Source organism: Neovison vison, chromosome 11 (genome assembly GCF_020171115.1).
Source record: "Neovison vison isolate M4711 chromosome 11, ASM_NN_V1, whole genome shotgun sequence".
Taxonomy (NCBI): Eukaryota; Metazoa; Chordata; class Mammalia; order Carnivora; family Mustelidae; genus Neogale; species Neogale vison.
The window spans coordinates 182,042-198,439 of record NC_058101.1 but is presented as its reverse complement, the minus strand read 5'-3'; the positions used below and the strand labels follow the sequence as shown (position 1 = coordinate 198,439).

General features: G+C 42.2%; 1 protein-coding gene across 10 annotated transcripts in view; it reads right to left on the bottom strand.

Moving 5' to 3' along the window:
• The window catches only part of HELQ (helicase, POLQ like), a 46,637-nt gene extending 30,376 nt beyond the window's left edge, over positions 1-16,261 (bottom strand). For 4 of the 10 annotated variants that reach the window (XR_006381065.1, XM_044225881.1, XM_044225884.1 and 1 more), the window contains exons 1-8: positions 16,059-16,261; positions 14,651-15,341; positions 10,067-10,245; positions 9,295-9,495; positions 8,794-8,866; positions 6,727-6,824; positions 5,132-5,230; positions 3,538-3,683 (exon numbers count right to left, since the gene is read on the bottom strand). Coding sequence is in view for 9 of the 10 variants with exons in the window: in XM_044225881.1 (XP_044081816.1) it covers positions 3,538-3,683; positions 5,132-5,230; positions 6,727-6,824; positions 8,794-8,866; positions 9,295-9,495; positions 10,067-10,245; positions 14,651-15,341; positions 16,059-16,211 (1,640 nt within the window). In the remaining variant the exon portion in view is untranslated. Of the gene's footprint in view, positions 1-3,537; positions 3,684-5,131; positions 5,231-6,713; positions 6,825-7,686; positions 7,814-8,793; positions 8,867-9,294; positions 9,496-10,066; positions 10,246-14,650; positions 15,342-16,058 lie in introns of those variants that run through there. The other 6 variants (XM_044225888.1, XM_044225889.1, XM_044225890.1 and 3 more) reach the window with 6 other exon arrangements.
• Positions 16,262-16,398: the final 137 nt, after the last annotated feature.

Here is a 16,398-nt window from a genome sequence, read left to right as displayed (position 1 = left end):
GATCCACAGACACGAGAAGGTCAGAGCACGGACCAAGAGAGTCGTCCGGGCGAGCCGCGAGGGGAGTGAGGAGTAAAGCAGTGCAGTGCACAAGTGAGCTGGGCCCAGCCTGAATCTACACGGAGCCAGCACAGTGCCATCACTCTGGGGGAGACGGTTAGGGAAACTGGTATGACTAGAGCTTCGGCAGCTGTTGGCAAATGGTGTTTAAAAGTCTTTTTTTTTTTGAAGATTTTATTTATTTATTTGACAGAGATCACAAGCAGGCAGAGAGGCCGGCAGCGAGTGAGAGAGGGGGAAGCAGGCTCCCCGCTGAGCAGAGAGCCTGATGCGGGACTCCATCCCAGGACCCTGCCTGGATCATGACCTGAGCCCAAGGCCGAGGCTTTAACCCACTGAGCCACCCAGGTGTCCCTAAAAGTCATTCTTGACTTAGAAGTCAATGGTAGTGACAGCTGTAAAAAAGATGATAATTCTCCTTACGACTGAGATAATCACTAGGGAAAAATCTGTTTCCGTCTCTGCACTGAAACAGACATGGCACCTGTCCTACTGCCCAGGCGGCTTCACGCAACAGCTTCGCCCTTCACGGTAAGGAGGACATCCCATGATGTCTACAGGATACAGTGCACATCCCAGGACACTCAAGAAATCATGCTTCACAGACACGGCTTGGGTCAGAAGCCATTTAGCTCAGGATTTTACTTCAGCTACATGTGAATTACAGAATAGTACTAAATTGTATGAGTAAAACATGATTCACCACTTCTTAATCAATAGCCATAAAAAAGGGTGCTAACCTATACTCGGAATATTCAGCTTATGAAAGCAGCAAGTAATATGCAAAATAGATTTTAGAGGAAATTTTCCTTCAGAAAGTGTTAAATCCTACTTCTTTAAGAAAGTATCAAGTAGGGACACCTGGGTGGCTCAGTGGGTTAAGCCTCTGCCTTCAGCTCAGGTCATGATCTCAGGGTCCTGGGATCGAGCCCCGCATCGGGCTCTCTGCTCAGCAGGGAGCCTGCTTCCTTCTCTCTCTCTCTCTGCCTGCCTCTCTGACTACTTGTGACCTCTGCCTGTCAAATAAATACATAAAAGATCTTAAAAAAAAAAGAAAAGAAAAGAAATATAAACTCTTTCCTGCAATCACACAGTGATGCTACCGTCCCTGGGAACCGAGACACTCGTGAGGAAGGACATCCAAACAGAAAGGACGTGCGATGAGCCTTTCTTCCTGGATCTGAGTGGGACATGTCCGCGTTGAACACATGCGATATTTTGTCTTTAACTATTATGCAGCACCTCCGTCCACTAAAAATGTCTGGGAGAAGTGCCTGTCCAGGGGTGTCTCGGTGGCTCAGTTGTTAAGCATCTGCCTTTGGCTCAGGTCCTGATCCCAGGGTCCTGAGTTTGAGCCCCGCATCGGGCTCCCTGCTCAGCGGGGAGCCTGCTTCTCCCTCTCCCTCTGCCCCTCCCTGCTTGTGATTTCTCTTGTGCTCTGCTCTCTCTCAAATAAGTAAAATCTTTAAAAAAAGTGTCAGGGAGTGCCTGGGTGGCTCAGTGGGTTAAAGCCTCTGCTTTCAGCTCAGGTTGTGATCCCAGGGTCCTGGGATCGAGCCCCGCATCTGGCTCTCTGCTCAGCAGGGAGCCTGCTTCCTCCTCTCTCTGCCTGCCTCTCTGCTACTTGTTACCTCTGTCTCTGTCAAATAAATAAATAAATAAATAAATCTTTAAAAAAAAAAAGTGTCAGCTCAGGGGGTGCCTGGGTTGCTCTATGGGTTAAGCCTCTGCCTCAGGTCATGATCTCAGGGTCCTGGGATCAAGCCCCGCACCAGGCTCTCTGCTCAGCAGGGATCCTGCTTCCCTTCCTCTCTCTCTGCCTGCCTCCCCCTACTTGTGATCTGTCTGTCAAATAAATAAATAAAATCTAAAGAAAAAGAAAGTATCCAGTATTGGGGTGCCTGGGTGGCGCAGTCTGTGGAGCATCTGACTCCTGATTTAGGCTCAGGTCATTCAGGGTCATGTGACTGAGCCCTGTGTAGGGGCTGCACTCAGTGGGGAGTCCGCTTGAGATTCCTGCCCTCTGCCCCTGCACTGGCTTAGACACACTCGCTGATAAATAAATAAATCTTAAAAGGAAAAAAAAAGTATCCATTACAATTTATTAACTAAGGGTCCTGGAAAACTAGATGTTTAAGTGCTTCAAGGTTAAATATCAACATTTATGAGCCAAGTAAACTATTATCATCAACAAGCAAAATAATTCAAGGGTATAACTAATAAATCGCATGTCTTCCAGTCAAATGTTAGTCTCTAAATCTCACATCACTTAGCCAAAATTTCCTTAGTCTATGAAAAAAATATGACTTACTAAGACACCTCAGTGACAATTTAATTTCCTTAGGTTTCTATAATCAACATCATCATTGTAAAGGCAGACTATTAGTTACCAAAATGGAAAACTCCTTGACTCTATCCCAAACATCTAGATCTTTGTGCTGGTCAATAAATTTAACTCTATCAGACCAATGCATGACAGCAGGACTGGAAGGGGAGATGGGAGCTGCCTAAATTAGAATCTAGGGTAATAATGGTCCACAGTAATATAGCACTGGTTAGGGGGCCAAAAAGAAGTCTGAAAAATCTGAGGAAAATACACACGGCACAAAGGTACAGAAAAAAACTCAAATGTTCATACTCAAGGTCACTTTACACTTATCTCTATGAATATAACAGAGCCAATATTAAAATACTATCAAATTACAAACTAATAAATTACTTAATTACCTAAGAAAATCAATTTATATGTCCACATAAGTGTGACATTTACTAAGAAAACAGAAGCAACAGTACTTAATTAAAGAGAAGGTTAAACTAAACTATGATTCGTGGGGCACCTGGGTGGCTTAGTCACTTAAGCATCTGCCTCAGGTCCTAGTCTCAAGGTCCTGGGATTGAGCACCTAGTCGGGTTCCCTGCTCAGCGGAGAGTCGGCTTCTCTCTCTCCCTTTGCCCTACCCCTCTGCTGCTCTCTCTTTCTCTGCTTCTGTCTCTCTCAAATAAATAAGTAAAATCTTTGAAAAAGACAATGATTCATATCTGCAGTGATTAGTGACTGATCCTCTGTCACAGCCAGTTCCTGACCTTGGCTGGAGGCTGAACCTGCCTGGAAAGTTCTATAAAATAATGACAGCTGGGTCTGCCCTCAGAGAGTCTGATTTGTCTGGGATGTAACCTGGGCCCTCGATTTTTTAAAAGCCCTTGAGAGGATTCATTTGCGGTCAAGATTGAGAAGCACTGATCGAAGCCATTATACGGATCAGCACTCTCTCTCACGGAGTCTTGGAATTTTTCTTTGGCTATTTCACAGACATGAATTTCACGGTTACACTTCCTTCAGGGTTAAGGCCCTTAGAATCTAGTACAGCAACTTAATGTAACATTCTACAAGAATTAATAAGTGCTTGTTGAATAAACAGAATACACAGCATGGAAACCACAATAAAATAAAACAATATTTTTTGAAGATCAACATACTTGCTTAAAAATTTGCATATCATTTCTGCTACATTTTCACAGTTCTTCTTAGTGGGACAAAAAACTAAGCAGGAATAATTGGGAATGACTTCTGTCACCAATGCTACCAAGTGATCGGGATCCATCTTTTTCAGAGTATCAGAATACTGTACAACGAGATGTAGGACAAGGTAGTTAGTTAGCAACCAAGAAAACCTGTCATTTACCAGAGTGCTCTGTAATTTTGAACTTCTCATTTAATAAATCTGATCATTAAAAAGAAAAGATGAAACCCAGATGAAACATCAAAATGTTAAGTCCCGCTTTTAGGTCATTAAGGTTTTGTTAGGTGTATTTGGTTTTAAATTAAAGAAGTGAAAATAGCAAATGTTATTAATAACCCCACTGCATGTTCATCTCTACCAGAGCAAAGCAAAGAAGTCCACAGAGAGAAACTCAGATTGGTCCTATTAACAGCCAAAGGACCACATAAACAAGATATACTTTTACTAATAGTTTTCAAAAACATAGGTTCAATCATACTACAGTATAAATTTTCAGAAATAAAAAATGTATTTGTCAAGCAGACACATGGAACCCAACATGTGGAAAAATACAAAAATACAAAATTATTTAATAATACAATATTAAAAACACAAAAATATGAAATTATTTAAAAATCTCACTTCTGGGGGCCTGCATGGCTCCATGGGTTGAGTCTCTGCCTTAGGCTCAGGTCATGATCCCAGGGTCCTGGGATCGAGCCCCACATTGGGCTCTCTGCTTAGTGGGGAGTCTGCTTCCTCCTCTCTCTCTGCCTGCCTGTCTGCTCGTGAACTCGCGCTATCAAATAAATATATAAATAAATCTTTAAAAATTTTTTTTAAATGTTAAAAACTTCACTTCCTTCAACTTTATTGGAAACCAAGATACAGATTTAGAATAATACACCTTTACAGAATTCTAAAAATATTTTAAAATCCCTTTCTCCCCTTTTTAATATCCTTGATATAAGTCATAGAACATTAACACAGCAGACATTAACATTCTTGTACTCAGTATCTGAACTACATAGCCCACAAAAATTTCTTCTTGTTTTGTGCTTATTGCTAAATGAATGAACATTTAAGGGAGAGGTCTGCAGATTTTCTTGGTTCATGGAGCTCCAGGGCCAAAAGAAATACCTAACAGCTTTGTTTCTTAGGTATTTAGGTACACACAACTTAAGTACGTATTTCCTCACAATTCAGTAGCCGTTTGAATAAATAATACACATCAGTTGAATGAAGAAAATATCTCATTCTTAACCATAACAGCCCACTGACAGGATGTGCGCACAGCTGGGCACTGCAGTCTTTCAGAACTTAGAATCAGATTGGAAATGGCTACTCTCATGTGAAAATCAGTAACTGCAAGAAACAAACCAACAAAAAACTTCACTAAGACCTGATATCATAGAAAGGAACACAGTGTGATCTCATGTCCAAGCTGTCCAAGCTCCCTCGAACCAGGAGTTTGTAGGGTGTGCAACAGATGTCAGGCACCGGCTGCTTCTCGTAAATATCTCTTAGGGCACCAAGGGTGGGAACCTCATATCCAAAGTTATCAATGTTACCTGACAATTAAGGAGACGTGAAAAAGTCATGCCGTTCTCAGCTTTGTTGTCAACCTCATATATGGCCTCTTTTATTTTCAAATATTCTTTTAATTCAACCTTGGATTGGAAAGACATTTGCAATTAATACCACATACAAATTCCTCTTTCCAGAGTTTTAAATTTTATAAAATGTTCTAAAAATGGACAACTACAGAAAAACTGTAGCTTTTCTAAGGTATTTAAAACATGCTTCAATGTAAAAGTTTTTTCTTTACCATTTCTTTAACTTTCTTTTTCCCTTTCAATCAAAGTAGAGATTATTATCCTTGAAAAAGATACTTTTGAACAGGCACTATCTAAAAGGAAAGCAGACACTTCTGTATTCGTTGCAAGAAGGATAAGTAAGTCAATGTTCACATTCTTGGGTTCTTCCTCAGATCTAAAATTTTCTGTCTTACCAGTCATTAGTTTTAATTGTAAATATCACATTATTTTTAATTTAAGTATTTGTAGACCAAAAAGATCTTCTTAAAGATTTTAGTCATTTATTTGAGAAAGAGAGAGAGTGTGTGCATGAGCAGTGGGGAGGGGCAGAGCTGGAGGAGAAGCAAACTCCCCGCTGAGCAGGGAGCCCAATGCTGGCTGAGCCAAAGGCAGATAGTCAACCAACTGAGCCACCCAGGCGCCCTATAAAAAATGTTTATAAATACAGTTCATTGCATTTTTAAAAGAAGTCAGTGAGTATCTGCTGAAAATTCTTTTTGGTGCAAATGCAAAAACATCCAATTTCAAATTAAACTTTGGTGATTCTCAGTAATTATTTTCTGAAAAGCTATCTGGACACTGACCACGCATGCACACTAGTACCGCACACAGAGTATATGTTTATTATAAGCTATTTTCAGATAACTGCAAATTATATTTATTTAAGTCTTTTGGGAATACCAGTACTAGGGAGTTCAAATTAAATCCACGTGACATTTTAACTTATTAAAAGAGCATTGTTAACTACCAAAAGCATAGATATCTGAAAAACACCTTAGCTTTCAAGATAAACAGTTTTATGTGCTAATAACTCAAAACATGACTGAATTTTGGGGCGCCTGGGTGGCTCAGTGGGTTAAGCCTCTGCCTTCAGCTCAGGTCATGATCTCAGGGTCGTGGGATAGAGCCCCGCAACCGGCTCTCTGCTCAGCAGGGAGCCTGCTTTCCCCCCTCTCTCTCTGCCTACTACTTATGATCTCTCTCTGTCAAATAAATAAATAAAATCTTAAAAAAAAAAAAAGACTGAATTTTGACCAATTGAAAAAAATTTACCTTATGGAATTAAGAAGTGAAAAAACAGAATGGGTCTGAAAAATTTCACTCAGTGAGTATTCATTGAAGGCCCATGGGCCAAAGCATTGTTCCAGGTGCTACAGACACAGTAGTGACCCGAGCCACAGTCCCTAACCCCAGAGTTATATTCTCTGTACACAAACTCTGGTTAGCGTACAGCCACGGTCAGGGAGGGGAGTTATGCCCCTTCCCTACTCTCTGGTACGTTTCGTCCTTTTCTTTCTGAGTGAGGTGACACGTGACAAGCGCATACAGTGCGAACCTTGGGTACATACTGGTCTGAACTGACTGGTGTAACATTCCGCTTGAAGAAACTCTTGTAGATCTTCAACATTGCTCAGTGTTGCGCTCATGCCAATAATCTGAGTTGTTTCTAAAAAAAAAAAAAAATCCAAAAGAGCGAGGAAAATGTGTTACTTGGTGTAACATAATAGTAAGTTAGTAACCTTTCTGGGTTCAGGACTCTTCCTCAGTGATCTGGGAAGAGGAGGGAGAGACTAGGAGGTAAGAAAAATTAAAAGATATTGGCAGAGTATTATTCTGGCAAACAAAGACTGAAAACTTTCAGTGACCTGAAAGTTACTATTTGGAATTCTACAGAATTTCACACTTGGCAAAAAGTCCCATCTTCATCAAGACTTCTAAGCAACAATAATGCGTATGAAATACTCTTGTTGCTGGCTCTCTGGACCACTGCCATGAAGAGTTAGGACATGTGCCACAGGTATGCCTAAAGGCAGAGGTACAGCATAGGCTGCAGGGCTGAACAGGTCCTGAACACTTGCCAAATAAAGCCCTTAATGGGATCTTGCTATCAGGTTGTCAACTTCTTTTTCTTTGTAAACAAAGGTGGAGTAAAACTCATGGAACTACATGTCCTCTTGGGCAGTATGAAACGGCTGCCTTCCACAGGAGAGCAGTTCAGTCAGGCAGGACCTATTACTATCATCCATTTAAAAAAAAATGCTTTATTATGGCTGACACACAGTGTTGTATTAGTTTCAGGTGTAGAACATGGTGATTCCGCAATGCTGGACATGACACGCTATTCACCGTAAGTACAGCTACATCTGTCATCATACACCATTATTACAATATTATTGACCATATACTTCCCAACCTCATGACTTATTTGATAACTCTAAGTTTATATCTCTTACTCCCCCTCACAAATCTTGCCCATTTCACTAACATCTATTTTGAGGCATAAGGAAACAGAGGCGCAGTTGCAATACCTTGCTCAAGGTCACATACGCAGTTAAAAGTGAGTCAGGATTTTAATCCAGCTCGAGTCCGTCCTCAGCCATCACGCTATGCTATCTCTCATGGTAACACACGATCCCCACAGAGGGTGCTTCAGCACTCAAAGGAAAGGAAATTGTTTATCAACAATCAAATGCTGAAGGAAAACAAGACAAGGACCATCAGTGTGCACTGGATTTGACAAAGAGGGAATGCTTCTCCTCTTTTCCTCTGCTTTTCATTTTTCCATAGAAATTGTCACCATTTGACACACTGTATGTTTTCTTGTTTATCTGCGTATTGTCTGCTCACTTTCACTAAAATACAGGTCTGATGAAGGCAGGTTTATTTTTCTGTGTGTTACGCACTGCTATATCCTTAGCACTAAAAACAAAAACTAAACAACACTAAAAACAATGCCTGGCACAAAGTAAGTTTTTAAATTTTTTTTTAAATGAATGATTATAAAGTGCCACGACCTGTCTAGATACCATTGCTATCAAAATTTTAAAAATAATTTTAATATTCGACCCTTGTAATAACTTTTCCATAAATAAGCTATTGCAATATATAACTAGTAAGTTACTGCAATAGTGTATCTATAAGTAGGAAAGAAGACATTCAGAACAAATACCAAAAGACCATCCAACGTTGCAAGAAGCTCTTCGAGTGACTACTTGCCTTCGCTGCTCTACTGGTCTGACCAGGGTGAGACTGACAACAATTGCGTTTTGAGCGAAGCAAGTGCTGACTGCTTTACACTAACTCATACGATCCCCCCAGCAATCCCCTCAAGGTGGTACCATTATCCCCATTTAGCAGATGAAGAAATAGAGGTTGAGTCACATGCCTACACATGCACAGCTGGTAGTGGAGAACATGGGATGTCCAGATGTTAATCTCCTTCATATTCACAGCTCTGCTCATCTACCCACTTTTCCAACCAAAATTTCTAAATTTGCTTTAGAAATAAAAATCCAAGGAAGGAAGCTTAAGTATCTTACCCAAGGGTGCATCGTCTAGCTAGTGATAAAACGAAGTCTTTCACAGGCCTCCTGAGGATAAATCAGTTAGGGACCACATTTGAAAAAAATACTTACTGCTAGTGTAGAGGATTTTTGCTAGGGTCATCTCCAGGATAGCCCCACGGCTCCCTTCACCAATCATGTGCAACTTTGAGATTTAAAAACAGAAGGGAGGAAGAAAAGTAAATTTGCATATAATGCCTATACAGAGCATGCATGTATTTATATGAAATGAAGTAATCTTTGCTTTATAACTCTTAAGCATTTTGGATATAGCAACCAGATTACATATGCACTGTATCACTGATATTTTGGTTAATGAGGTTTGGGGGCAACATCCTGACATATCTAGAATTCATAAATACCATTATAAAATTGAGTACATGCAGACATTTATTCACTCTTCAAAAAACACTTGACACAAAACTGAACTTAAGATTACCAAGCAAGCATAAATGTATTCATCTGTATAATCTATTAAAACAAGTTACTTATTTTCATAGAGGTACTAAGGAGATACACATGATAATGTTAGTATAATAAAAATGTTGATAAATTATAAAAACAGTTACCAACCTCATCTACAACAACCAGACCCAGACTGCCAATCCTTCCAGTTTCAATCAAGGAGTTTACCAGACTATGTCCTTTTTCGATAGTGGCAATATATAGAGATTTTTTTTCCCTTCTTTTAATTGGAGGAAATTTTCCTTTGCTTCCAGCATATTCTTCAACAAAGAAGCCCAGTTCTATACCAAAACTTGACAAACCTGAAATCTAGAATATTAGTTAAAATAAACATACAAAAAAAATCAGATAATTAAGAACTCAATTACCAAGTGCTCATGTTGATTTTTTAAAAAATCGAAAATACTATATAATACCAATAAATGAGAACAAGGTCACAGATAAGACATCTATATCTAAGAAATGTCATAATTAGTATGTATGGCTCTTTGCAAAAGGAATGTAACTTTTAAACTACATAATCAATGTGGAAATAAATTTCAACTGTCTCCTCGGATTAAAAAAACAAACAAACAAAACCCAGAATAATTCACTTACTTTGATAATAATTGGTTACTTTCTGCTTGAAAAGGCAGGCTGAATATCAATATAGTAAATATCAGTATTAAAATGGAATTTAATCTGCCAGTTTAGGAAAAAGAATAAAATTCTTGTTGTAATTAGTATTAGAAGTGATTTTTGGTAGGGCCTCCACTTGCTTTTGCACATCCTAAGAATATCCTTTACCTCTTCTCTAAGTCAATGAAAGTTTTGAAATTTATGCTACTTTTTATATTTTAATGTGAAAATTTCAGCAAATGTTGTTAAAAGACAGTCACACCTTTTCTTGGACAATTGCCACATACGGTAGGATCATTAGAACATCTCTTCGCCGGCAAAGCAGCTCTTGCAGCATTAAAATTTCTGCCACAAGGGTTTTTCCACCACTCGTTGGCAAGGAATAGATTAAGTTTTTTCTTTCTTGCACAGAATTCAATGTTAAGCAAGTATGTTGCCATTCTGTGGAGTTAAAAAAAAAAAAAAAGGCATTTTTTTCCCCTTCTGCAATTCATTCTCAAGAAAGTTTCCTAAGAAGGAAAACTCAAATCCTACTCTGTAGATCCATCTTCTCATAACGATCAGTGTAATTATACATCAACATTAAGTGTAAGCATCCCCAGTACACCGTGGACACAGCCAGTTAGAGTCTAATTCTAACAGTGGGTCACTAAGCCATCTATTTGCCAGATGCACACTAAGGTCTAAGATTCCAACTGTGGCCTGGGACATAATCTGAGACACGAGAAGAGCTAAAGGACAGTACGAGGATCTGTGTGAAATTTTAGGCTTTCCTCTTTTGTTCTGCAAGGAGATCATGTAAGCTTCCTTTCCTCTTCTACACAAACAACATCCTAGAGAAAAAGGGGGAGGAGGAAAAAAACATCTACGAGGTTTTATACACACTAAGAAAGACTATTCGCCTGGCTCTTGTGGGGAGCTGAACTCTGGTCTGAATGCCATTTTGAAGTGTTAAGAATATTTAAAACATAAAAGGCTAGGACTGGGTCCCTGGCTGACTCAGTCGATAGAGCATGTGACTACTGATTTCAGGGTTGTAAGATCTCTACACGTTGGGTATAGAGATGACTTAAAATCTTTTTTTTTTTTTTGAAGATTTTATTTATTTGAGAGAGAGAGAGAGAGAGCACACAAGCAGGGAAGGGCAGGGAGAAGCAGACTCCCCGCCGAGCTGGGAGCCCAATATGGGGCTTGATCATAGGACCTTGAGATTATGACCTGAGCCACCCAAAATGGCTTTTATTTTTATACCCCCAAAATAAAAATCTTTAAAATACAAAAGACTAAGATTATTAACTGGCCCATCTAGGAGTTCCACAATTTAGCAAGGTGGAATTCATAAAAAGGATATCACACAAAAACATAGTGTGAAATCTAGTGTAACTACTCTGTAAGCTAATCTGACAATGTGGATCATCGAAAGTCTTCAAAACGCATGTTAGTATTTCACCACTAGAAAAACGGGCAAAAGATAGGATGACATTTCACAGTAGAGAGAAATACACGAAAAGATGCTCCACTGTTACTTACTGGGTTGGCAAAATAAAGACACAAGTAACTACTACCACCAAAAAACCACAAAAGCTTCACACATGGAAAATCTAGAGCTAACTTGATTGGGGACAAACAGACATTCTCAGAGTGGTCGATGAGAGCATAAAATACTACAATCTTTTTTGAAAGCAAACAGGATCGAAAATAAAACTGCACACCATCTTTGAGCTAGCAGTATTACTTCTAGGTCTCTACACCTACAGAAATAAAAGCAAGGACATAGAAAGATTATGTGCAAGAATGTTCACCACAGCAGTGTTTGTATGTAACAAAGAGCCTTCGAGGGGTAAAAGTTGAATGAATTATTGCACAATTGCATTGTTCTTTGCAGCTTGAAAAGAGGTGGTTGACTCAATGTACAGTTAAGTAAAAGATCATGAATGTGAATTGGATTGTATAAACCCAGTTATGTACAGATATTAGAAACAAATATATAAAAGTTAGATTTGAATGTATTATGTTTTCAAAAAAAAATTTTAAAAATGACTAATAGGATGTATTACAAAGGTATTAAAAAGTTATGTCTGTGGGACGCCTGGGTGGCTCAGTTGGTTAAGCAGCTTGCTTCTGCTCAGGTCATGATCCCAGGGTCCTGGGATCTAGTACCCCATCCAGCTCCTTGCTCAGCGGGGAGCCTGTTTCTCTCTCTGCCTCTTTTTGCCTGTGCTCGCTTGCGTGCGCTCTAACAAATAAAAAAAAATTAAAAAAAAAAAGCCAACAACAACAAAAAGTTACATCTGAATGACAGCCAAGTGACATTAATTTCTTATATTTTGTTGATTCCCAAATACTTGCAAATGATTTTTTTTTCATTTTAAATATTTCAAAAATACTTTAATACTTAAGCTTAATATTTAATATTTATATATTAAAAATATTTCAGACTGGTATCATCCATTATCTATGGAACTTCAGATGTCTACAACTTGAGGGGCGCCTGGGTGGCTCAGGTGGTTAAAGCCTCTGCCTTTGGCTCAGGTCACGATCCCCGAGTCCTGGGATCGAGCCCCTGCATGAGGCTCTCTGCTCGGTGGGGAGCCTGCTTCCCTTCCTCTCTCTCTGCCGGCCTCTCTGCCTGCTTGTGATCCCTGTCAAATAAATAAAATCTAAAAAAAAAAAAGAAAAGAAAAGAAAATACAACTTGACCATTTCTGCATTTTATCCAACTCTAATTTTTAAAGACTACAATGACCAAAATAGCAAATATTTGGTAATATCACTTATCTTCACACATTGAAAAAAGATATTGATTCTGAACATTTATATAAAATACATTAACCATGCAACTCTATAATAAAAAAAGTAACAGTATAAGAAAAAGTATAAAAGTATAAAAGTATAACAGTATAAAAAAAGTATAAAAAGTATAACAGTATAAAAAAAAGTAACAGTATAAGATTGAGGTTCTCAAGCTCAGTGTTTCTCAAACTTCTGGCACATCAGAATTCCCTGGAGGGCTCGTTAAAACCAATTGGCAGGTCACAACCCGTGATTCAGGAGGCCTAGAGTGGAGCCTGAGAACGCCTATTTCAACAAGTTTCAGGTGATGCTGATGCTGGGGTCCAGGAACTGTACTTTGAGAACGACTGCTTTAGCGCAATCAAAGGTGGCACACACACTTGTGCTTTAAATCGGTCATGTCATCAAGCCAGATTTATAAGTAAAAAGAGATTTAAAGACCTGTTATTTACGGAAGTTCTTACTTAGAAGCTGCCAATATAGTTACAGACAGTCATTACCACCATTTAATTTGGCATGTCCTTGATGCAGAACATAACTTACAAAACAATCATTATTGGTATTACTATTCCTTTTTAAGAGATCAGGAACTGAGACCCAGAGTGCAAAAGCTGTGTTTCAGTGACAGGGCCTGAATTCCTAACTAGCTGACGACCCCTAGCAGTTGAGAACAGACCAGAGTGTACCAGGCCCAGAACGAATTCTGTAAGAAAAATCTGAGTTAGACAGAGCCCTGTCCTCAGGGGATTCAGTCTGGGAGGAGATGCAGCTTAAACAAAGAACAAGGTACTAGGAGAAAAGCAGAGGGAAGAAAGTTAACACCTATTTCAAGGGCAATACCTTTAGCTCCTTAACTGCAAACCTCGCAATTCAGTATTTATTAGACTCTTGTAGTCTTACATTACTTTGTTTCCTGTAGTTCTACTTCTCCACCCGCTTGTCTTGTCCCCGAGATGAGAACCATGTTTTCACATGGTTCCTAAGGCACTAACACAGGAATTTCGGAAATACTGATGAAGGATCTAACCAGCCAACAGGCTCATCTTTGAGGATGCCAGCAACCATCTTCTTTGTCTAACATGACACCTAGTGAAGATATATGTAAGGACCCAGGATTTTTGAGAAACATTACAAATATATATTGTTACTTGGGGGGAGGGGGGTTGGGAGAAGGGGGGTAGGGTTATGGACATTGGGGAGGGTATGTGCTTTTGGATAAATTGGAAGGGGTGGTGAACCATGAGAGACTATGGACTCTGAAAAACAATCTGAGGGGTTTGAAGTGGCGGAGGGGTGGGAGGTAGGGGTACCAGGTGGTGGGTATTATAGAGGGCACGGCTTGCATGGAGCACTGGGTGTGGTGAAAAAATAATGAATACTGTTTTTCTGAAAATAAATAAATTGGAAAAAAAAAGAATTGGAATTAAAAAAATATATATATATATTGTTACTAATACTATCTCTTGCACTTAACTCTTAACTTCTGCTGTCTTTAAAGATACTTAGTTTTAACCAATGGTATCACTAACATTGACATTTTCACTCAAGCCATGAATAGTCAAAGGAAGTTCCAAGTTTTTGTACAGAAGACAGAGTCAGCCAAGGAGACACACCAGCTAAGAAAACTGAGAAGCAGCTAGACAGAGAAAAAACCAGGCGCAGAATGTCAGAAAGTCAAGAAACAGGTGTTTCAAGGGTCTGGTCAATTGTGTCATGTAAGCTGAGAAGTCAGGCAAGTGAGAACTGAAAATACCAATGGATTGAAGACACCCTTGTCCTTGCATCTTAAATGAGAGCACAGAACCCAAAGTGGGCTGGGAATTATTCGAGGTGAGGAAAGGGAGACAGCAATGATAAGAGATTTGAGAAATGTGACCAAGAAGGGAAGGAAAGAGGTTCAGTAGCAGGCTGTTAGGATGGAAGGTTCAGAGGACTGATAGTTTTCTTTCTTAAGATGAGATCGAGAACCGCAGAAGCACTGGATTTCTATTGACTTGCACTAGTATTATGGTAATAATGGTAAATTATTTTCATTTCAGCAAAAAGCATTTACCATATAATTTTTCAATTCCCTTGAACTGAACATAAAGGTCTCTCACTTTGCTGGGTAATGAATAAAAAGGACCAAGATCATCTGATGATGACTCCATTGTTTTCTTAGCAACACTAATTTCTTCAGATAGGAGAGTCTCTTTGAGCTGTTTAGTTCTAGAAAACACTGGTGTTTGGGCCCTGGCATTTCCAGTCATGGCACTTTTTAGATGTTCTTTAAGGCTTTTTCTCCTATTTTCTTCTGATCCACTTCTGACTTCTGAAGAGGAATCATCAGGTTGCTGGTGCTGTTCCACGCTATTCTGGGGTAATTCCTCATTCAGAGTCTCGAGAGAGGATGCCCAAGCCCTCTCTCCAGTACACGGGTTGCCCCCATCAGCTGGCGAGATCCCCAAGTCTTCAAAGTAGAACCCCTGTGAAGAAGGCACGTCATCCAAAATGCCAAGTTGGGCAGAGGCATCTTCACGCCTGCGGCGGTTCCTCGCGGGCGCATCCGTTTCCGACGCCGCGAAGCCGCCCGCAGCAGGGGCGCCGCCGTCCCCACGAAGACCGTCGGTGCTGAGCCCTGCGGCGAGTTTTCCACGTTCAAAAACCTGCATATATTGTCGTTCCACGTCGTCAACTTGAGCTAAAAAAGAATTTTCAGCAAAGCTGTCATAGTCCCCGAACATGTCCTCTTCGCTGTCATTACTCTGCAAAGAAAACGAGGTCTACGGTCAGCGCTGGCTTCGCTCAGGACGGACGGGGCAGCCTGGAGCCGTCCAGGCACGCAAGTACCTAAGCCAGTCGGCGACGGAGTGGACACCGGCTCCGCTCCAGGATGAAGACGCGCAGGGCCGGGGCGTGGACGGGGTCTGCGCCAGCGGCGGTCCCGGGGTGCGGGGGCTGCCAGGACGCAGCGAGACCCGCAGACGCTCGCACGCACGGAGACCGGCGCACGAGACTGTTCCCGGGGTCGCACCGCGACGGCCCGCACCGCGCCCGCGACGGCCTCCTCGGCGGGAGACGGGCACGCGGAGGAAACGGGCAGCGAGCGGCGAAGGAAACGCGGTCTCGGCCCCCCTCCCCGGCCACGCGGCTGACGAGGTCCCCAGCCCGGGGTCGTGCGGCAGGGTCGTCGGCGGCCCCCGGTCTGCGGCCGTCCCGCCCCGCGCGCTGCACGCACGACCCCGGGCTCACCCTGGAGACCGACCCGAGAAAGCCACGGCGCGGCCCCGCGAGCCAGAGCCACCGGCGACGCCGGAGTCGAGGCCGACGAGGGCCGCGGACCCCGGGCGCGACCTCGGGGTCTCTACGCGCGCCCGAGCCGGCCTGCGGGCTCCTCCCCGGGGCGCGCCCCGACGCCGGCGTCCCCCCCACGCGGGCAACCAGCCGGGCGCCGCCGAGTGCGGGCGCGGCGCGGGCGGTACCTGGAGCGGCTGCGCCTCCGCGGTGCGCCTCCGCCGGCCCCCGGCCCCCGGCTCCTCCTCCTCCTCCTGCTCCTGCCGGGGCTTCCCTGGGCTCGGCCGGTCCCTTTTGCGGACAGACACCCGCCGGCGGAGGCGGGACCCGCCCTCATCCATGGCAGGGGCCGAGGAGCATGGCCGAACCCCGCCCCGCGTGACCCGGCCGCCAGGCCCCCGTGCCAGGGGGAGCGCGGGGCCGCGCGCGGGCAGCAGGTGCGGGACGCCGCGCTCGCCGCTCCAGCCACCTCAGACCTCAGGCCAATCGCGCGGGCTCTCAGGCCGGAAGCGGAAGCACGAGCGTGGG